General features: G+C 39.8%; 1 protein-coding gene across 1 annotated transcript; it reads right to left on the bottom strand.

The window, feature by feature from the left end:
* Positions 1–462: 462 nt before the first annotated feature.
* On the bottom strand, positions 463–20776 carry txlnbb (taxilin beta b). The gene is made up of 10 exons (XM_057859644.1): positions 20709–20776; positions 17328–17556; positions 13216–13307; positions 12980–13150; positions 9065–9259; positions 7754–7873; positions 7613–7687; positions 3221–3313; positions 3046–3141; positions 463–942 (listed from the first exon to the last, which is right to left on the bottom strand). Exons 2-10 carry the CDS (start codon positions 17539–17541, stop codon positions 631–633), a joined length of 1368 nt encoding a protein of 455 aa, XP_057715627.1. The 5' UTR covers positions 17542–17556; positions 20709–20776; the 3' UTR covers positions 463–630.
* Positions 20777–22365: the final 1589 nt, after the last annotated feature.

Raw genomic sequence — 22365 nt, forward strand, 5'->3', positions numbered from 1 at the left:
TCACTGACTTGAAGCCAACACACTCACACTGTGCATGGAATTTATCGTTGTCTTGCGAGTGTCAGGAGACAACACGCAGGATATACTCGTAGTAGGGTTAAATATAAAGTCCACAGCTTCATTTTCAAAGTCCACCTTTTTTCAAAGCTCATTTACTTCCATTGGCAGCTGTAAACTTTGGCATTGAATAATCATGTTTCTGTGCCAATGAGTTAATGTATGAAATAACATTAAAGCCGTTAGAACAGTAATAAAGGTTGTTGATGTGTTTTAAGACCCTTTGATGGTAAGATGCATTTTCTTTTCTCTGCTTCATCATTTTCACTGGCAGCCAATGAGTTGAAGACAACCTTGTGATTTAAAAAAAAAAAAAAAAAAAAAAAAAAAAAAAACATTTGATATCAAAACAGATTTTTTTGTCTTGAAAAATAAACTTTTTCCGTTTCTTTGTTCGAGTACAAATATATCTGCCTTTAAAATATCCAACTTTTCTCACATTCTATTCAGCCGAAATGTATGGTGGAAACGCCAGCACTGAAATGTGTGTGGTAAATGCACCTTTTTTTTTTCTTTTTTCTTTATTTTTTTATTTTTTATTGCCACCCAGTAAAAAGCAGAACATAGAAAGTGTTAATCAACAGACTCCGGTTCCAAATGTTCTTGGCATTGAATGCTGCCTTCTGTGTGGTTGTCCACCATTTCGTGGGCACCTCCTGAGGGCGCCGGTGTCATCGTGTCATCAGTTTCCTTTGGGTGGGCCTGCTCCTGGCTCGTGGGGATTTCTGGGGAGCTGACGGTTGTCTGTTCCTGGGGGACCTCCTTCTTGGCCGCTTGCGCTTTCTCGTAGAGATTTTTCCTCTCGTCTTGCAAAGCCCTGCAAAGACTCTCCAGCTTTTGGTTCTTGATGGTGACCACCTCCAGCTCCTTGTCCCGTACTGCTTTCTGCATTGCGCACAAACATGACAGGATGTTTTGTAAATGGTAAAATAGTCTCTTGAGCTTATACACGTGACAACCGGTTTGAAGGTTTAGCTAGGTTTTCCAAAGTCAACGTCAAAATCAATATGATCGTGTAACTACACTTAACCCTGTACGGGCAACTGACTTTGTTAATGTAAAAAAAACTTAACCCGTAGTCCACATGCATACATATCTACCGTAAACCTCAACCATGAGAGACAGAATGTAGAAAATACCCAGAAAATCACATTGTTTGATTTTTAAAGAATTTATTTGCAAATCATGGTGGAAAATAAGTATTTGGTCAATACCAAAATTTCATCTCAGTACTTTGTTATGTACCCTTTGTTGGCAAAAACAGAGGCCAAACGTTTTCTGTAACTCTTCACAAGCTTTTCACACACTGTTGCTGGTATTTTGGCCCATTCCTCCATGCAGATCTCCTCTAGAGCAGTGATGTTTGTCGTCCTGGTCCCTTTGCAGAAAAACAGCCCCAAAGCATGATGTTTCCACCCCCATGCTTCACAGTGGGTATGGTGTTCTTCGGATTCAATTCAGTATTCTTTCTCCTCCAAACACGAGAACCTGTGCTTCTACCAAAAAGTTCTATTTTGGTTTCATCTGACCTTAACACATTATCCCAGTCCTCTTCTGGATCATCCAAATGCTCTCTAGCGAACCGCAGACGGGCCTGGACGTGTACAGGCTTCAGCAGGCGGACACGTCTGGCAGTGCAGGATTTAAGTCCCTGGTGGCGCATTGTGTTACTGATAGTAGCCTTTGTTACTGTGGTCCCAGCTCTCTGTAGGTTATTCACTAGGTCCCCCCGTGTGGTTCTGGGATTTTGCTCACCGTTCTTGTTATCATTTTGACGCCACGGGGTGAGATCTTGCATGGAGCCCCAGATCGAGGGAGATTATCAGTGGTCTTGTATGTCTTCCATTTTCTAATAATTGCTCCCACAGTTGATTTCTTTACACCAAGCGTTTTACCTATTGCAGATTCAGTCTTCCCAGCCTGGTGCAGGTGTACAATTTTGTCTCTGGTGTCCTTCGACAGCTCTTTGGTCTTGGCCATAGGGGAGTTTGGAGTGTGACTGACTGAGGTTGTGCATAAGTGTATTTTATACCGATAATGGGTTAAAACAGGTGCCATTAATAAGGGTAATGAGTGGAGCCTCGTTAGCAGAAGTTAGACCTCTTTGACAGCCAGAAATCGTGCTTGTTTTTAGGTGACCAAATACTTATTTTCCACTCTAATTTGGAAATAAATTCTTTAAAAGTCAAACAATGTGATTTTCTTTTTTTTTTCCACATTCTGTCTCTCATGGTTGAGGTTTACCCGTGTTGACAATTACAGGCCTCTCTAATCTTTTCAAGTAGGAGAACTTGCACAATTGGTGGTTGACTAAATACTTATTTGCCCCACTGTATATGTAAAAACAATGATCCTTCGCTACTTCTCGGCTCAACTTTTGCGCCCTCAGTGCATCGCGGATTTAAAAAAAAAAAAAAATTATTATATAAAAGAGTTCTAAAAACTAAAAAACATTCATGTACACTTTATTTACATCTATGTATGTAAAGTCCACTTACACACACACACGTGTCATGTGAAAGATTGAGAGAATGAATGTACATTCCGTATTATTTTTATGATAAATAAGAATTAATTTTGAGGTAATAACTGAGGGAGCACTGTCTATCCATTATATTATATGTTGGGCGGTTTGATTTGCAAACCATCCCTCCAATTATTTCATTAGCTTCCCGCCCAGGTACTTCTGAACATCCATTTTCGTCAATGGCAGCCAATCTGTTACCGGGAGTTTTCAACATAACTACTAACTGCTCTTTAAATACCACACCCATTCCTGAGCAGGCTTTTTTTTTCCCTGAATAAAACAACCATCTAGTTTTTGATCAACACTTGGGTTATCTACAGTATTTCTCATAAATCAAAGTGCGTACAGTAAATCTGGTGAGTCTGACACCTCCCGGCCGGCGCTCCTTTTGAGCTATAACGAGCATCACACGTCCACTCCATCACTTGATTAGGGAAGAACAAAGGCTAAAGCCGCCTTACATCCGCCACCATGTCAATGAGGCTCTTGTTGCAGCCATCGAAGCGACTCTTCCATGATTGACACTCCTTCTCCAGCTTCCTCATCTTCTTGGCCATCTTGGAACACAACAAACATGCTAAGCGCCTAAAAATATCTTGCTTTTTTTCTGCCTCCTTCAAAGGCTGCCATTCTTACTTTGTCCATGTCCTGTTTGAAGCTGCTGTAGACGCTGTTACTTTTTGAAACGGTGCCCTGGAATTCATCAAATTTCTTGGAGTACATGTCGAGCTGAGGAGAAAAGATTAGTTTTATTCTTGGAGAAAAAAAAAGCAAATTAAAAGTCCACACCATTTTGACTTAGGTAGGCTTGCAGTGAATGATCGCTGCCAAACCTCCTTGTCAATATGTATTGGACGTCTAACACCTGCAATGGCAATGAAAGATGAGCATTCACGGGCAGTCCTAATGTTAACGAATTGACATCTATCAATGTCAATGGCCGACAGTCATTGAAGAACTATGAAATTAAATAATAATTATTATTATAATTGTATTTATTATTATTAAAAAAAAAAAAAAAAAAAAAAGAGTTTTTATGCGTGCATATAGGCCTATACAGCTTATATTACTGAGACAAGGCGTACACACGCAACTTGTATACCAAATGTTAATATTGTGGCCTACATCAGTAATCCCCAAACACCCGGTACTGGTCTGTGGCGCATTTGCTACTGGGCCGTATAGAAATAATGCATCGTTTGTTAACCCTTTAATGTCTGCAATATAAAGCAATTGTCAGAGAATCACAAAATTTGAAAAATTCTGTCTTAATGAAACCTTTTTTTTTTCAATATGTGTAATAAGCACTCTAATATATATAACCCTTGCTAATTCCTGTTTCCTTTTCTCATGGAACCTGCAGATGCATGTGTTGACTTGCATCCATCATTTTTTTTTTCCAAAAAGAAATGTCAAAATTCTGAATTAGTATCAAAATCATGAAATTTTAGGTGTATCAAATGTGATACATTTGGCAATAAAGGGTTAATGACTGCAATCCGGCCTGTCCCCCTTAAATAATCCAAGTAGAGATTTGCGTACGTCACCCTCTAGTGGCTGGCCGCCATTACTGGGGTGTTTGCCCATCTATAGCAGCCCAGCGTCAGTGTCAGTGTAAACAGTAACATTAGCTGCTGTTGGCTGTGTGCTGTGGGCGGCGAGATCTTTGAAAGGCCTTTTTACCGGGAAAAGGCCACCTGCTGAGTCAGAGAGTTGCCTACAATCAGTCTATTCTACATAATATATGGCTAAAAGCGAGCAAACGAGGCAAGAAAAGCAAATGCACTGAGAGCATCATACCGTATTGAACCGTATTGCTAAAGCCAAGAAACCTTTCACGATTGGAGGAGAACTCATTATGCCTGTGACCAATAGTGATGTATCGTTCGCAAACGAACCGGCTCTCAGAACTCTTTGAAGTGAACGACGGGAGCCGGCTCCTAATAGGGAGCCACACCTAATAGGAGCCAACTTTTTTTTTCTCCTGTTTTTTCCCCCCTGCGGTTAAAGCCGCACGTGATTGGTCAAGTTAAAAGCTTATAAATATACACAATCAGAGATTGGAACTTTTTGTTGACCTTGTTTTGAGATGGGTCTTTGTTTTTGTACTTTATAATTTATTTTTTCTAGCACTCCATGTTGTACTCCATGTTGAGTATGTAGAAGATTATAAAGCCATATAAATAATAAATATTACATATACTGTATATTTTTTACATTAGTAATTCGTTTTACACATAATTTTACATTATTTTTGGTAGTAAATATAATTTAAGCAACAAAAAAACTGAGGAGCCATTTGGGAGCCGAAAGAGCAGGCTCTTTTTAGTGAGCCAAGCCAAGAACCGGTGTTCGGCCATTCCTTACAACGCGGCGAAATGTCCTACACAATGCTCAGCGTGCTTGCGCATGCATCCACACGCATGCGCTCATCGGTTAGAAGCGGCGAGAACTCACTATTTTTGTTTTTATTCAATTATTTAGAACCTTTTCACTGCCTCAAAGATACTTTTTGCATGTATTACCCTCTCATACTTTTAACCATTGTGTTTTTTGTGTTAGCTTTGAAGCAGTTGACCACATTACTCACGTAGCGTATTTAAACCGTCCTTATCTGATATAACTACCTAAGTATTTTCAGCTGGCACTTTTTTAGTACGTTATTCCTGTATGCATCTAAACAAAACAAGTTTAGAGTAGGGATGTCCCGATCCAGGTTTTTGCACTTCCGATCCGATACCGATATTGTTTTGCACTTCCGATCCGATACCGATACTGGCCGATACCGATACCGGCCTATCTGAGCATATGTTAAAGTTTAAAGTTATTTAGCCTCCTTACTTAGTTGCCAGACTCATGTTGAAAAGAGTTTTAATACTGTTGATAACAACTAGCCAGCTGAATTAGGTGAGTTTGAATAACACACAACGGTTGGTAACAAAAAACTGACCTGTTTATTCAATGACAAACACAAAACATTATAAATAACAAACAGAAATGGCATAGTCAGTCAGTAAAACGTGCAAATAATATTGTAAACTGTCTTGAAAAAGCAAAACACACAAACAACCTCAGTGGAAAATCCCACAACCACCCCCCCCAAGCTATTAGATGCTTTTAATGTTTCGTGCATTAGTTACAATAATTGTATAAAAAGCCTCTCAGGTTTAAATAAACGACTATTTCAGTATCAAGTTAACATTTTAAAACAGTAAATAAGATACTCAAGTCCCCCTTCTGTATCAGTAGCTTTAAACTACATTCAATTCATTTAATTTTGCGAATCAACTGTTAAAGTTGTTAAAAATGCTCCCGTTATTCCATAATTTCCCTTCTGTCTACTTTCGACATGTGAAAGTCAAGATTTTGCCGATTTAGGAGTATTTTAGATAAAAAGTTAATTAGGTTCGCTTGGAAGGTTCACAACAGCCTACTAGGGAAGTCTCCTGCTTTAAGATGGCGGCCGTTTACTAGCGCATCTAATTTTCCATACTTCAATGTTGCTAACGCCGTCGAGTCTGTCATTTTGTATCTAGTTCTATATACATATGATATCTATTATCTACAGTAAAACGATGTTGACGTAGTTTGTAGCGGCTGTCAGCAGCAGTCAGGTATTCTTGTGTATTTTATCCAGCGGCATGAGTTGAGCTAAAGCCGTGAGTTGAATATTGGCATTACCCGGGTCTATGACAATCATGATGTTTACTCTCGGGACGCAATGCGGTCCGTTTCTCATTGCGTCCCGAAGACCGCGCTGTGTATCAGTTCCGCTTTACTCGACATATTTCAATAATCGGAATTTGGATGTTTGTGAATCGTTCTCGAATCTTCCACGGCCGAATCGCTCAAGGATGTAATGACAGCTGGGCATGTTGTACCACGGTTCTAAGTGTTGGATGGTGCGTCTTTACTCACGAGAGATAATGGCTCGTCATCCAGAATGAATTCTTCGGCAATGACTCTTGTTATTCCCTGGGTTTTGGGACTGTCGAGTGCCAGTTTGTCACGCATAGCAAAAGTTTCTGCTAGTGTTAGTTGCGTAGGACCTTTCTTTTTGTCTTCGGTTTTCTTAACATACGCCTTTTATTGTTTGTGGTGGTATGTGGCTAAATGCTTGATTAGGTTGGTTGTATTAAAATTTCTTACAGCTTTACCACCACGCTTGACTTTATTGTGGCATATGTTGCACTCTGCCTCTTCGTCTTTGTCGTCTTTTAAAGTGAAATGATCCCACACAGCTGACATTTTTACCGATAAAGTCTCTCGGTAAATTGGGAGACGGTAATGTAGTGTGTTGAAGGTGTGCCGTAAAATTCGGACCGGATTTTAGGGAAACCGAAGCAAAAACTGGAATAGATTATGTAAATCGGTGCGCCGGACTTATAAAAAAAATAAAAAAAAAACTGGATCGGAAGTCTGGATCGGAATTTTTCTGTGTCGGCTGATCCGATAATGACGCGCATTTTTGCCCATTTCGGCGTCCGATCCGATCCAAATATCGGATCGGGACATCTCTAGTTTAGAGCGCACGGTAGTACTTTGGGTGTCAAATTCGACTAATGTAGCACGTTTCGCCGATGTAGGAGATTTTGGCAGAACACCAGCTCTCTAAAAAGAGCCGGTATTCCCATCACGAGACCAAGGATATTTGCCATCAAGTTTAAGGAGAGGCCGCTGTTGAAAAAGGTTCATTCAGTGAATGGTGAGTTACATTTTCCCTGTAATTAATGTCCGTTTTTAGCCCAGTCGTGTTTTTTTTATATTTACTGTAATTTTCTGCCACACATTGCCAGTTGTGAAAAAAAAGGCCGACATCACACCGGTCCGTGGTGCAAAAAAGGTCGGGGATCACTGGCCTACATGACCCAAAATATGATGTCCACGTACAGTAAGTGGGCGCCAGGTATTAAAATAATCACTTACCCTATAACAGGCCGAACTTGGAGCAATATCATATACAATGCTTTTCATGAAAAATTTGGAATCCTGTTTTTTCATTTAACGGGTATTTGTGTTCGAGTGTACCTGCGCCTTCATGTCCACCTCACTGTCCTTCAAGAGCTTTGCTTGTGACTTGTATTCGGCGGCCTTTTGTAGCAGCTGTTGGGACACGGGCAAAGTTGAGGAAGGGCGTTGGGCACCAAAGTAAAACGTACCAGCACATACTAGCTCCCTCTCCAGCTTGTGCTTTTCCTCTGCCTCCTTCAGCAACATGTTGGCCTGAGTCAGTTTGGTATCCAGAAGCTTCTCTTTTAGGTCACGGTGCTTGAATACTTTTTCTAGGTTCTGCCGGAAGACAATTGTAATGATTTAATCAATCGAAACACGAAATACAGATTGTCATCATTGTTTAAATATGTGTTATGTTCAAAAGATTGTTTTTTTTTTTCTTGTTTTTTTTTTTTTTTCTCAAATATCTGAAATGTTTCAGCAACAAAGTTGTGCAAAATGTCAAAATTACTTTAGAAGAAAAGTAACAGATTTTTGTTAAAAGTGAGCAAGATATCGAATTAAATCCATCAAAGGCCTTCAAATTAAATCATCATGAACTTGGCGATATACTTTAGGACACTGCTTATTGATACAAAAGTTGCCTGAATAAAGTGCTGTTCAGATAGAAAAGTTTTATTATTAAAGAAAAAAAGTCCAGATCTTGAGAGAGGAAAATCGTGTTATGAGAGTAAACAAAACTCAACGGTTGAACTTGAATAAATAAATAAAATTAAAAAAACAATAAAAAAGAATGCTAGTTCTGCTACTTTTTATAATAGCGTTGAAGGTTTTAAATGTTTTAATTTACTCATCTTGATAAATTTTCTTATAAAAGGCATTGTATTTTGTCTTTAAAACAACTTAACCCTTAAAGTCCAGGCATTCACTTACGTGTCATCACATTTTGAGTCATGTAGGTCACATTATTATTGGTAGCTTTCACATATGAATGAAATCATTATTGTATTTTTCTTATTTTGTGTATTTATTAATAAATACAACTATAAATATAAAAAATGTTCATCAAACATAAGTTTGTAAAATTAAAATGAATAAAACCAGAAATACACTCTTGTTATGCCCCGCAATAACATTCCAAAGTTTGTTGTTGTTTTATTTCCTAGCATTTAACTCATTGCCTGCCATTAACAACAATAGACGTTAAATTCATTTAAACTGCATGGACTGGCTTGTGAAGGCTCATCTTTCAGTGCCACTGACAGTGTCAGACGTCCAATTATTTAAATGAGAGCCCTATAATGGGTTAAATTAGGAATCGTGCTACGTTGCATGCATTGTGTTTGAGAATTTTTTTTACTTTCTTGGAGTTGTTCGGGAAATTTACCCCAAAATTGCCAATAAAACCTCTTTTAGGTGATCTAAAGAAGGTATTTCAAAAAGTCTACAATTTCAAAATGTGCATTTAGTGAAAAAAAGACCATTTTAACTAAAAAATTGCAGTTTAACAACTTTAAAAATACATACGGCCTCCCGCTGGTCGTACTGCGTGACGAGGCCCTTGAGTTTGTCTGCCAGGGCGCTGTTCTCTTGGCACAGTTTGGTGTTACGGTTGCTATGCTCTTCAATCTGGGCCTGGATGTCGCTCAGGGTCCCCTGGAAGTGGGTGGTGATCTCCTTCCTCTTCAGGTCGTCTTCGCGGCACCTCTGTAGCGTCTCCTCCTGCCATCGGCATTTGCATTATTTGTATCTGGGGTTAGAGCAGTGACGCCTTCGGAAATATTTCGAACAGGTGGCCATATGGGGACACTTTCAATGTTGTTGTGGCACTCCAAAACCAAAAGCCATCATTATGCCTGTAGAAAGCTATCGGAAAGACTTAAAAGGAAAGACAATAGCTAGTATACAATAAATGACCTTTTAACTGACGTTATATAAGAATGCAAAATACGAATTACTTAGAACTCTAGGAGTGAATTACAGTAAAAATAAAATAAATAAAGGCAAATTGAAAGGATTCAGTGAATTAATCAAATAATATACTCTGGAAGAATACAATTAATTTAATTTCAATTCAACACTGAGGAAAAAAATTATCTGGAGGGGGAAAAAAACGAATGATCTGAAGTTAAAATGCAATTTCGAGCCCCCCCCCCAAACTGTCCAACTTTTAAATGATCAAAAGAAGACGGAAACATGGCATAGTGCACATCTTTCTTTTTTGGAACGTAACCTGTGATTAAAATGCCAGAATATTTAAAAACTCAATAAATCTTTTGCACTTAGTTATTTATGATTAATCCGTTAAAGTCACAGCCTATTCGAAACACACTCCACTTGTGAGTGCAGCCATTTTATACGTTATGTAAAAAACAAGTTGGCAAAATTTGAAATTTCAAGTCAATCAGTTTTTCTTGAATTTTTAAGTTTTGATGGAAAACTCCCCAAATAATTATTGGTCAAAACTTAATATTTTAAGCAAGCTGGACTTCAGTTAAGTAGTTTGAACTCGAAGTTTACAATATTAACATGATCCGATGAGTAAAGAATACTCAAAATATCAAGTCAGTTCTGGTGGAAAACTAAAAAAAAAGTTTTTGGTTCAAACTCATTATCCATCCATCCATCCATCCGTCCATCCATCCATCCATCCATCCATCATCTTCCGCTTGCTTCGGGGTCGGGTCGCGGGGGCTTTAACAGGGAAGCCCAAACTTCCCTCTCCCCAGTCACTTCAACCAGCTCCTCCGGCGGGATCCCAATGCGTTCCCAGGCCAGCCAAGAGGCATAGTCTCTCCAGCGTGTCCTGGGTCGTCCCCGGGGCCTCCCACTGGTGGGACATGCCCGGAACACCTCTCCGGGGAGGCGTCCAGGAGGCATCCGAACCAAATGCCCGAGCCACCTTAGCTGGCTCCTCTCAACGCGGAGGAGTAGCAGCTCAACGCCGAGTCCCTCCCGGATGACCGAGCTTCTCACCCTATCTCTAAGGGAGAGCCCGGATACCCTGCGAAGGAAACTCATTTCGGCCGCTTGAATCCAGGATCTTGTTCTTTCGGTCACGACCCACAGCTCGTGACCAGAGGTGAGAGTAGGAATGTAGCTCGACTGGTAAATCGAGAGCTTTGCCTTTTGGCTCAGCTCCTTCTTCACAACTACGGACCGGTGCAGCGTCCGCATTACTGCAGACGCTGCACCGATCCGCCTGTCGATCTCTCGCTCCCTCCTACCCTCACTCGTCAACTAGACCCCAAGATACATGAACTCCTCCACTTGGGGCAGGATCTCATCCCCGACCCGGAGAGGGCACTCCACCTTTTTCCGACTAAGGACTATGGTCTCGGATTTGGAGGTGCTGATCTTCATCCCAACCGCTTCACACTCGGCCGCGAACTGTTCCAGTGAGAGTTGGAGGTCACGGCTTGATGAAGCCAACAGCACCACATCATCTGCAAAAAGCAGAGATTCAATGCTGGGGTCACCAAACCGGACCCCCTCAACTTCCCGACGGACCCTCCCCTCCAGCACCCCTGAATAGACTTTACTAGGGAGGCTGAGGAGTGTGATCCTTCTATAATTGGAACACACCCTCCGGTCCCCCTTCTGAAAAAGGGGGACCACCACCCCGGTCTGCCAATCCAAAAGCACTGTCCCCGAAGTCCACGCTATGTTGTAGAGGCGTGTCAGCCACGACAGCCCCACAACATCCTGAGCCTTTAGGAACTCCGGGCGGATCTCATCGACCCCCGGGGCCTTGCCACCGGGGAGCTTTGCTACCACCTCAGTGACTTCAACCCCAGAAATCTGAGAGCCCACCTCGGTTAATGTTAATGGTGCACTGCTTTCCTCTCCTCAGACACCGGATGGTGGACTAGAATTTCCTCGAAGCCATCCGGAAGTCGTTTTCCATGGCCTCGCCGAACTCCTCCCATGTCCCAGTTTTCGCCTCGGCGACCGCCATAGCTGCAGTCCGCATGGCCAGTCGGTACCTGTCAGCTGCCTCCGGAGTCCCACAGGCCACAAAGGCCCGTAAGTCCTCCATCTTCAGCTTGACGGCATCCCTTACTGCTGTTGTCCACCAGCGGGTTCGGGGATTGCCGCCACGACAGGCACCAACCACCTTACGGCCACAGCTCCGATCGGCCGCCTCAACAATGGAAGTGCGGAACATGGCCCACTCGGACTCAATGTCCCCCACCTCCCCCGGGACAAGGGAGAAGTTCTGCTGGAGGTGGGTGTTGAAACTCTTTCTGACAGGGGATTCTGCCAGACGTTCCCAGCAGACCCTCACAATACGTTTGGGCCTGCCAGGTCTGGCCAGCATCTTCCCCCGCCATGGGAGCCAACACACCACCAGGTGGTGATCAGTTGACAGCTCCGCCCCTGTCTTCACCCGAGTGTCCAGAACATGCGGCCGTAAGTCCGATGACACGATTACAAAATCGATCATCAAACTGCGGCCTAGGGTGTCCTGGTGAAAAGGACACCCCTATGTTTGAACATGGTGTTTGTTATGGACAAACCGTGGCGAGCACAGAAGTCCAATAACAAAACACCCCTCAGGTTCTGATTGCGGGGGGCCGTTTCTCCGAATCACGCCCCTCCAGGTGTCACTGTCATTGCCCAATGTGAGCGTTGAAGTCCCCCAGGAGAACGCGGGAGTCCCCAGAGGGGGCGCTCTCCAGCACACCCTCCAAGGACTCCAAAAAGGATGGGTACTCCGAACTGCTGTTCGATGCATAAGCGCAAAAAAAAGTCAGAACCGGCCCCCCCACCCGAAGGCGGAGGGAAGCTACCCTCTCGTCTACTAGGGTGAACCCCAACGTACAGGCACCAAGCCGGGGGACAATAAGAATGCCCACACCTGCTCGGCGCCTCTCTCCGTGGGCAACTCCAGAGTGGAAGAGAGTCCAACCCCTCTCGAGAGGATTGGTACCAGAACCCAAGCTGTGTGTGGAGGAGAGTCCGACTATATCTAGTCGAAACTTCTCTGTCAAACTCATTATATCAAGTAAAATTGTGACTTCCGTTAAGTATAGTTACAATTTAAAATTTTCAAGTTTACAATATTAAATTAACTTGATGAGTTAGGAATACTCAAAACAACATGTCACTTGGGATAACTTAAGAAATAGAGTTATACTTGCAATCTTACATTAGTTTACTCATGATTGAATCATGATTCCTCATGATTTGTCCGAAGGTTTTTTTTTTTTTTTAAATCACAGTGCGACATCAGTTATACCAGCACACATGAACAACGACTTGAACACAGGTGCTTGTAATAAAGGGTAAAATTACGTCACGAGAAAGGGCGGATAATCTAGGAAACTCGCGTTTCATTAGCTAAAATAGTACCAGCATTGATAAACTGCTGCCATCCCTTACGATGGCCGCTCCTGGCATGGCTATCCTTGGTAGCACCATTTGCCAGTAGGGGTTTACCTTTAGGGTCTTGTTGTGCCGCTGCAGTTCCCGGCAGAGTCCCTCCAATTTGCTGCGAGCCAGCACGGCGCGACTGTGCTCACTTTGCAGCTGGTCCTTCTCCTTCATGACCTGCAGAAGCTTCTTCTGCAAAAGCTTCAACTGCTTCTGGTCGCTCCGATGTTCCTCCAGCTATAACCACAGTCCAGATGTCTTCAAGTAGGTGAAACACTCCCGAGGCTCGTAAACCCACTCACCAGCTCAGCGTGCTTCTTAATGGTGGCCTCTAGTTTCTGCTCAGGGGTGTCGAGTTTGTTCAGACTTTGCATCAGGAGCATAGCGTCCTTCCCTGAGCCATGACAGAGAAAACTCCTATTTAGCGTTAAGTCAAACCTCTAAAAACACTCTGCTAAAACTAATTGGCGTCCCTTGCGGATGTTAGACGTTCAATCCATTTGGACTGTGAGAGGCTGACAGTGAATTAAGTGAACGTTAGTAGTTTGGACTCAACATTTTACTGGACTGCAGTTTCGGCAAATAAAAAAAAGCTGCTCGAAGCGGAGATAAAATAGGGATGCTTGATTGCCAGAGAAGCGTAGGACAACTGAGCTTAACACCCTAAGTAACTAGTAGAGTATGAAATATTTAGGGAAATCCAGTGGGTGACGGGATTCCCACGGGAGTCAAAATTTTATTAATTCCGTGATTGGGTTGGGACTGGAACACTACTATAAGGTGCACCTGACTATGAGCCACCACACACCAAATTTGACATGAAAACGGCATTCGTTCAGAGATAAGCCACACTGGGCTATAAGCCACAGCTGTCTTTACTGTATTATGGAATATTAACACCATAAGATATCAACCGGTAACAGTTTATTTGACAGCGGCATGATAAGGCTGTCGTAAGACCAATAGAATAGAATAGAATAGCCCTTTATTGTCATTATACAGTTGTACAATGAAATTGTGGAGCATCTCCCTTTACATTGCAGGGTAAGTAAAAATCATGAAAGTGGCTTGCAAGAATAAAAGTATAAAATCTAAATAAATATAAAATATGTATGAGGTAGTCCTATGTTCAGGCAGTGCAAATATTGAAGTGAAGTAGCAACAGTTGACAGTGAAGGCATTGAATATTGCACAAGTAAAAATCTCGAAATTCGCTTGCAAGAATTAAAGTATAAAATCAAAATAAATATAAAACATGTATGAGGTAGTCATATCTTCAGGCAGTGCAAATAATTGAAGTATCAGCAGTTGACAGTGAAGGCATTGAATATTGCACATTAATATTGCACGTAAATAAGTATTGCACATAGAATATGTGTGAATAGAAGTTTACAACCAACATAAAGCTTTGACCCAATTGCTCCAAGAAGCGTCATTTGGCCATCACTGTTCTCTTGGGGGAGACAGTCAACCTCTGCTGCCACCTGCTGTCAACACTGTTGTCGTCCAACATGCCTCCTAGCATGCATTGCAGCATTATAGATGTACATAACAAATCAAAATTCATGTTCTGTGCTAATTATTTCTTCAGTTACTATTGTAGTTGTTTCATTAATTGCTAGTTATGGAATTTGGTCACACTTTATTCAACAGTGACGCCATAAGAGTGTCATAAGACCATCATAATTATGACATGACGCTGCCATGACCACTAATGAATGCTTGTGACAGATGTCATTTTGTGTCATCCAGCAAATTATCTCCCTTTTGAATGGATGTAAAAGATCCGAGCTGGACATAAATGGAGTTAGTGACATATTTTTCCCGATGGCACTTAACGAAATCCGTCATAAGCATTCATAAATGCTCATCATAGTCTCATGTCATAATTATGACGGTTTTATGGTTGTCTAATGACACCGCTGTCAAACAAAGTGTTACCTATTAACCCAAATAAATCAACAAATAAGCAATACTGGACCATAAGCCGCATGATTTAAAATGAGGGGGAAAGGTAGTGGTTTAAAGTCCGGAAATTACGGGAATCAGCAGAAGCGGGAACACACAAATAGATGATGATTTTCACCTATGTTAAAAAACCTACAGGACCGACACATTCATTTTTGTAGTTTCATTGGCCAACACTATCTCGACTTGTGTTGGCACGTAAAAAAAAAAAAAACTACACATTCCAACACTTCGACTTTCGGCTTTCCTATTTGCGCGGACTCAAAATGGCGAACGGTGGAGGTAAAAACCCAAAGAGAGAACTTCACATCATGAAACTCGAAAAGAATGACCCATCGGTTAAACTGGAGGAGTTTATAAGAGGAAGGTCCAAGTTATTAGAAAACTTCTTGAGAGTGGAACACGACAATGCCATTACAAAATATGTGGTGTGCTTTATCAAAAATAAATAAAAAAAACAAAAACCGGGTGTGGGAGTAATTTTGAATTGGAGAAGGACGGTATTGGGAGTTATTCTACAGGAGTGGGACGGGATGGGATTTACTTTTTGACACGGCCCCTGGATTGGGATTAGATGGGAAATTTTCTCTGGGAACAGGAGTGAAAATCCACTCATGATTCCTGCTCGACTGCCTAGTTGAAAACAAGGATTTTTGAAGGCATCAGGAGTAAAGTTAAGCGTAAATTTACACAATTTATATAATTCTGTTTACTGAGAAATTGAATTATGACCCACAAACTTAATCATGCAATTTAATCAAGATCACAATATTAACTTGATAAAATGACTTAGGGATACTCCAAATAACAAGCTACTGACGGCAACTTAATCATTTGAGTTATTTACATCTACTAAAATCTTTAGTTACCATAACTTTGTTTTATTTTGTACAGCGAATTAAAAAAAAGGTTGTTTAAACACTTGATTCCGTCATTCTTTTGTGTACGTAGCCCTCAAACCACCAGTTGTATCCGTACTCGTACCACACTTTAAGAACCATTAACCTCACCATCTGAGGACTTTATTTTGCAATATAACTTGGAATCTGGGATCCATTCAAATCCAGAGTGGAAGTAAGAGTTGAAATGATCTCAGCTTGCAATTTCTTATGTTGTCATCACCGAAGGTTGAACTACAAAATCAAGACTTTCCCGAAACCAGAAATTGCTGAGCTCATGTCAAGATACAGACTTGTGGGTGTCAAAACCAAAAAAAAAAAAAAACAAGATTAAGTCTTGATCATACAACATGAGCGGTTGGATCATACAATACCAAAAAAATATATCTGACCCCTTTTGGCTCAAGATCCTTATCGTCTTTTAAAGTCCGTCTTTTAAAGTCGGCCAGTCAGTTGTCAGACGTCCGTCTTTTAAAGTCGGCCAGTCAGTTGTCAGACGTTAAAGAAGTGAGTGAGAAATGTAATCAGATTCAATTAAAAGCTGTATACAGTGGTACCGCTACATATCAATTTAATTCGTTCTAGGACCTGGTTTGTAAATCGAAATGGTCATATGTTTAGCGGCATTTTCCCATAAAATTACATTATAATTCAATTAATTTGTTTCACAGCCCTAAATCAACGCTGAATCCTTAATAAATACTGCGGGTATAATTACAAATGGCAATTACACATAGCAAAACGAATAGATTATAAATACAAATCGAAATAATAATAATAATGATAATGTAACGAATCAGGTTCTAATGTAGCGGTTGTGTTTTGCATGCTGTCCCTGAACACACCGTGACTGATGAGAGTGACAGAGGTGCAAAAGAGTGGGAAGTTTTTACTTTCTCTTTTCATGTTCTGTTGTTGGCAGCGGACAAAAGCCGTGTTGCTTTGCACAAGTTCTGAAATGAACGATTAAAAACCTGATGAAGCTGGCGACTTCCTTGCCAATGTTACAACAATAATAATCATAATGAGAATTGTCCTCGAGATCATAGACATATTCCGGCCAAATTGTCGAGCCAGTTCACTGATGCGCACACCACACTCATATTTATTATATATTATTATTTATTATCATTTCCTTCTTAATTTCAATGGTAAGCGTCACATTTTTCCTTATTTCACCACTTGCACTAACCTTCATGAGACCCAATCTTATTTCTCTCTCATGAAAATCCGCCGTGCGTCCATCTTTTACGAAAACAATGAAATAGCGAAGCTGTCATGAATCGTCGTATTTTGAGCATGTCGTCATATGTAGAGACAAATGACGAGTCAAATTTTATTAATTTCGTACTGTACGTCGATGCGATGGTATATCGAGGTACCAGTGCACAAATATTTTTGCAGTCCGCATTACTCGTCCAGGTAATTTATACAGAAGCTCTTAAATCAATATCCATCGCAATCCACATTACATAATCCAGATATTTGATGGAAGCTACAAACCACATTTCATCGAAATCTCTTGGTGTCACACAAACAAGCCCTACCCAAATTTTTCAGCATCTTTTTCTCCAATTTCTGGTCCCGTCGCGTGTTGGACCGGACCTCTTCCTTGTCTTCCGGCTCCTCTGCAACCTCGTTGGCCTGGTAGGTGCTGATGATGTCCTCCAGTTGCTTGCCCAGATCCTCGGTCAGGTCCGCGTCAGGGTCCCCGACCGGGACTGCTGGGGTCTTGGTGCTGTTCTCCGGACAGGGCTCCATCTTTAATTTGCTTCGCTGTGAAGTAATCATATTTTAATCATATTTTTGTGTCTGTATTCAATTTATATGGAGGAACACGGAAAAACAGACAAACTCAAGGGCTGACCAGATTATGTATGAACTTTAAGTTTCTGCCGCATTTGAATTTAACAAGGATTTCTTGTTTAAAAGGGAAAAAAACTTATTTAAATGAACATTGACATAGCTATATAGCGGAAAACACAGACAAGGCTGAAAAAGCAGTTTCTGCTTGTGCACCCTTCTTTAAAATAAACTTCTGTATTTTAAGACAGGAACTTATGTGTTTGATAGAACAATATGTCTATATGCTGCCATAGCAGATTCATGGCGCACTAAGCCTCCGAGCTATTTTTAATTTGTCCGTTTTACCCTGGAAACCCCCGTTTACAGACGTCGCACAACCGCTTTTGTTTCTACCTAGCCATAAAAAAAAGGTAAGTAATTATATTTATTATTCAAAATGTCTGTCATTTTTAGCCTAGAATCATTAATTGATGTCTAATATTTAGTTTAAAAAAAAAAAAAAAAAAAAAAAAACACTTTAGAAAATTATTTACTCGCATATTTTAAACTTTTAAACAAATTACGTCACAATGAAAAATTTGGTTTCTGTAAATAAGTCACGGATATCTACCTAATAACTATAACTTAATTGTATTTTTTTCTGTCAGATTATAAATAATCGATCCAAACAAAGAAAAATTGAAAATAACGTTTAAAACGGTAAATATATGAAAAAGAAAATCTCGACCACTCCTTGTTGCCTGCGATTTCTGCATCACGACCCTTGTTATATCACCATGTTTTACCCATAAAATCCCCCAAAAAGCCAGCTGTGGCCATTCACAGCTGTGTCTTGACACTCGGTGATACATGCGACATGGAGTTTTTGGATAAAAACAAGGTAAGTACGTGATAATATCACGTTAAAATCGTGGCGTCTTTAATTCTGCTCTTGCGTGCTCTCGCCTCCAGTTAGGGTTTTTCTGTTTTGTTTGTTTGTTTGTTTTTTAAATGCCCTACTGTTCAAAATTTGTATTTCCCCAGAAAATTGAGATTTTAAGCTTTCCAGGGATGTATCACACATGCATCTAGGACCATTTTGAAATTTGGCCAAATTGGGGGTTTCAAAACGGAACTTCAAGTCACCTGAGTGTTTTCCGCAAGTATACGTGTGATATAATAAGTCGTGACGTGACGAGATATGATGTGATAAGGCTCCTAAAAACCAAAGTTGTAACAAACAAGAGATTGGCCAGTATTTAAAATTTTGTAAGATCTCTTCCAAATATGTTATTAACATAAAAAATGAATACGATATCAATACTGTACTTTGGACAACAATATAATATTTCCCAATATTACAAAATCTGCTAGATTTGAGGACCTTCAATCGATTAATATTATGTACAGTAATTTTTGGAGTATAAGGCGCACCTGACTATAAGCCTCCACCTACCAAATTTGACACGAAAACGGCATTTGCTCATAGATGAGCTGCACTGGACTATTAGCTGCAGATATCCTCACTGTATTATGGGATATTTACCCCAAAAGATATTAACCGATAACACGTTATTTGACAGCGGCATCATAAGACTGTCATAAGACCAAATGAACCACCATGACTTCATTGCTTCAAGAAGCTTCGTTTGGCCATCACTGCTCTCTTGGAGGAGACAGTCAACCTCTGCTGTCACCTGCTGTCAACAGTGTTGTTGTCCAACATGCCTCCTAGCATGCATTGCAGTGTTACAGATGTAAATAATAATCAAAAGTCATTTTCTGTGCTAACTATTTCTTCAGTTACTGTTCCTGTTGTTTCATTAATAGCACTCATGGTATTTGGTAACACTTTATTTGACAGTAGTGCCATAAGACTGTCATAAGACAATTATAATAATGACATGACACTGTCATGAGCATTAATGAATGCTTTAACAGATGTCTTTTAGTGTCATCTGGCAAATTATCTCACTTTCGAATGGATTTAAAAGATCTTGGCATAAAGTGAGTTAGTGACATAATTTGCCAGATGACACTGAATGACATCTGTCATAAGCATTCAGTAATATAAAGTGTAGAAATAAATCAACAAATAAGCCGCACTGGGCTATAAGCCGCAGGATTCAAAATGTGGGAGAAAAAAAGTACAGGCTTATAGTCGGAAAATTACAGTATATATTCAGCACAATGCGTAACATTTCACCTACTGTAAAGTAATGAATTAGGCAAAGCTTTGTTGACGTGATTGTATAATTTTGATGCTAAACACTTCAGAAATTTACACGAAAAGCATTCTTTTGAACAAAAAGCATTTATAAAAATGACAATATTGATCCACGTTTTTTACATTTCTATAGATTTGACCTGATTATTGCTTGACCAGTTAATGTTATCGATCTAGACAGAGGCATCGTTAAACCATTAATTCTTTCAGATATTTTTGTACCATTTTCGTATTACATTGAACGTTCTGCTTATAAATTAGTCATATTTTTGCAAATAAAATGTCATTTTTTACAGAAATCATTCTCCCGCATGTGCCAACAAAAACAGTACTCCCAATTTGTATGTAGCCTACTTGTAATTGGTGTAGAACATGCATTTTATGCTTACAAGTGAATAGTTTGTCAGAAAAGATGATTAAAACGATAGTATTTGCACAAGAAGGATCAAAAACAAGCAGTAATGTTGTGCAGAATCCCAGTTGGAGAATGTTTACGTGCATAAAATTAGCGCAGCCTTCACACTGCTTTCACAAGCTGAGCACATGGCACCTGTTCCCGAGCCATGTTTATTTTTAGATTCTCTTTATACGGGCAAGACATTTATTTATTTCCTCCGAAACCCATGCTATTGATGGTTGGGAGCGTGCAGAGAAACAGCAATGATTTGCTGGGGGGAAAAAAATTGGAGGATGCAAAAAAAAAAATAAAAAATTTGTAGTAGAGACTGTAAAGCCGTCACTATTGTGTGAGTAATGGCATATAATGCAAACATGCATCAAACAAACACGTTTAAAGACAACAGAAGTACTGAAGGGTATTTTAAGTACTGAAGGGTATTTTAAAACTATTTAGGTTTTTTTGTTGTTGTTATTTTTTAAACAAACGGGCTAAACCTAGCTAAATGAGGAGTCTTACCGGGATCGAGGGCCGCAGGGGGAAAGAAAGTGTTCAGAGGGGCTCTGACAGGCTGCCTGCCACCACAGATGCAACAGCTGTGATAAGACCACCTCAAAATAGACCACCCCCCAACTGGGGGGGACGTAAGGGTGATTGGAGGACAGAACAGGAATTCATAAAAAAAATGACAGAACCGGCAGTGAAGGATCATTTTACAGTGACATTGACGAAGTTCGACGTCCAGTTAGAATCGGGAGTTCATATGGATTGGAAGTCTGTTCATCCAATGTCCAATAAATCTTGCTAAATTGAAATTTTAAGTAGATATGACTCAAATTCGTAAGTTCTCTGAAGTAACTTGTTATTTTGAGCTTTCCTTAATAATTTTATCAAACTAATCCTTTATGAGGTACTCATTGATTTCATTAGCTTCCATTGATATTCGCTAGGCGTCCAGTCAATTTTGACTGAGAGGGATGACAGCAATTTGTTTTTTGGGCATCTAGTGCCACCAGTGGCGTCTCATGAGTTAACAGAAAATATTTTCCCATTTGATTTACAGAATGTTTATTTATTTATGTATTACATTTTTAAATAAAAATAAAAGCAGGTAAAGAAAAAAACTGATCTGTTTGTACTTTTTATTTATCATTTGAATTAAAAACATACTTTAAATAAAATACAAAAAAGGACAAAATGATAAAACAGTGATTCCCCCGTTTTTCGCGGTTATTGGAGACCAGAATAAGTGAAAAACCGCAAAGTAACCCCCCAAATGTATCATCATCATTGTACATTGTAATCAATGTATTTATTCAGATTTAGCATTGGAAAGACATACATATAAGACATGTATTTTCACTTTACTATAATGTTTTTTTAATATATGTATATTCTTTAATAAATGGTTTTTAATCACTTCAAAAGTAATAATTATTGTTAGTTTTTAATATGTTTACTGTGCCACCAAATTATTTTTTAGACAAGAATAAAGTAGTAGAAAAAATGTTTGGCTTTATTAAATGCTTCATTGAGTTAGTCCACTCAAATCCGCTTATACACAATGAGTTGCCACAGCAACTGTTAGGAAGTTAAACGATGATTGACGCATGCAGAGCTTTGAAGCTGTTGCAAGAACAAACCCAAACATCTGTCAACATTGTTGGCTTTAATAAGCAACTCCAGTGGACAGGCTGATGAACAAAGAGCAGGGAGAGGGAGAGAGCGAGAGTGAGACTAAGCGATCGGCTCGGGACAGCTCATTTGTATTTTTTTTTTTTTTTTTAATCTGCGATGGACTAAGTGCGCGAAGTTTGAAGCACGAAGTAGCGAGGAAACACTTTATGAATTATATTTTTTTAAGTCTTAAAATATTTAGTTTGAAAAAATCATAAAAATAAAGTAAATGTAATCTTTTTTAATTTACTTTTCTGTTTCAATTTTTTAAATATATATTTCAAATAAAAGACATGAAACGATCATTCACAAGCAGTCCTCCCACTTTACATAAATTGGACATCTATCTTGTTTAGTGGCAGGCTATGATTTGAATACTAATCAAACCCCCCAAAATAAATAAATAAACAAATGAGTGCCATTGGAGTTATCTGTTTTTATTCTTAAATTTATTAATTTTTTTCCTTATTAAAATTTGATAATTGAAACCTGGGATCCA

Source organism: Corythoichthys intestinalis, chromosome 15, assembly GCF_030265065.1.
Source record: "Corythoichthys intestinalis isolate RoL2023-P3 chromosome 15, ASM3026506v1, whole genome shotgun sequence".
NCBI lineage: Eukaryota > Metazoa > Chordata > Actinopteri > Syngnathiformes > Syngnathidae > Corythoichthys > Corythoichthys intestinalis.

Bases quoted from the DNA above. Each gene is read 5' to 3' on its own strand.
- txlnbb (XM_057859644.1), bottom strand. From the start codon at position 17,541: ATGGAGCCCTGTCCGGAGAACAGCACCAAGACCCCAGCAGTCCCGGTC. The intron at 13,308-17,327 runs GTAGGGCTTGTT...GTCATGGCTCAG, and splicing joins AAAGATGCTGAAAAATTTGG to GGAAGGACGCTATGCTCCTG. The intron at 3,142-3,220 runs GTAAGAATGGCA...TTGTGTTCCAAG, and splicing joins TCAAACAGGACATGGACAAA to ATGGCCAAGAAGATGAGGAA.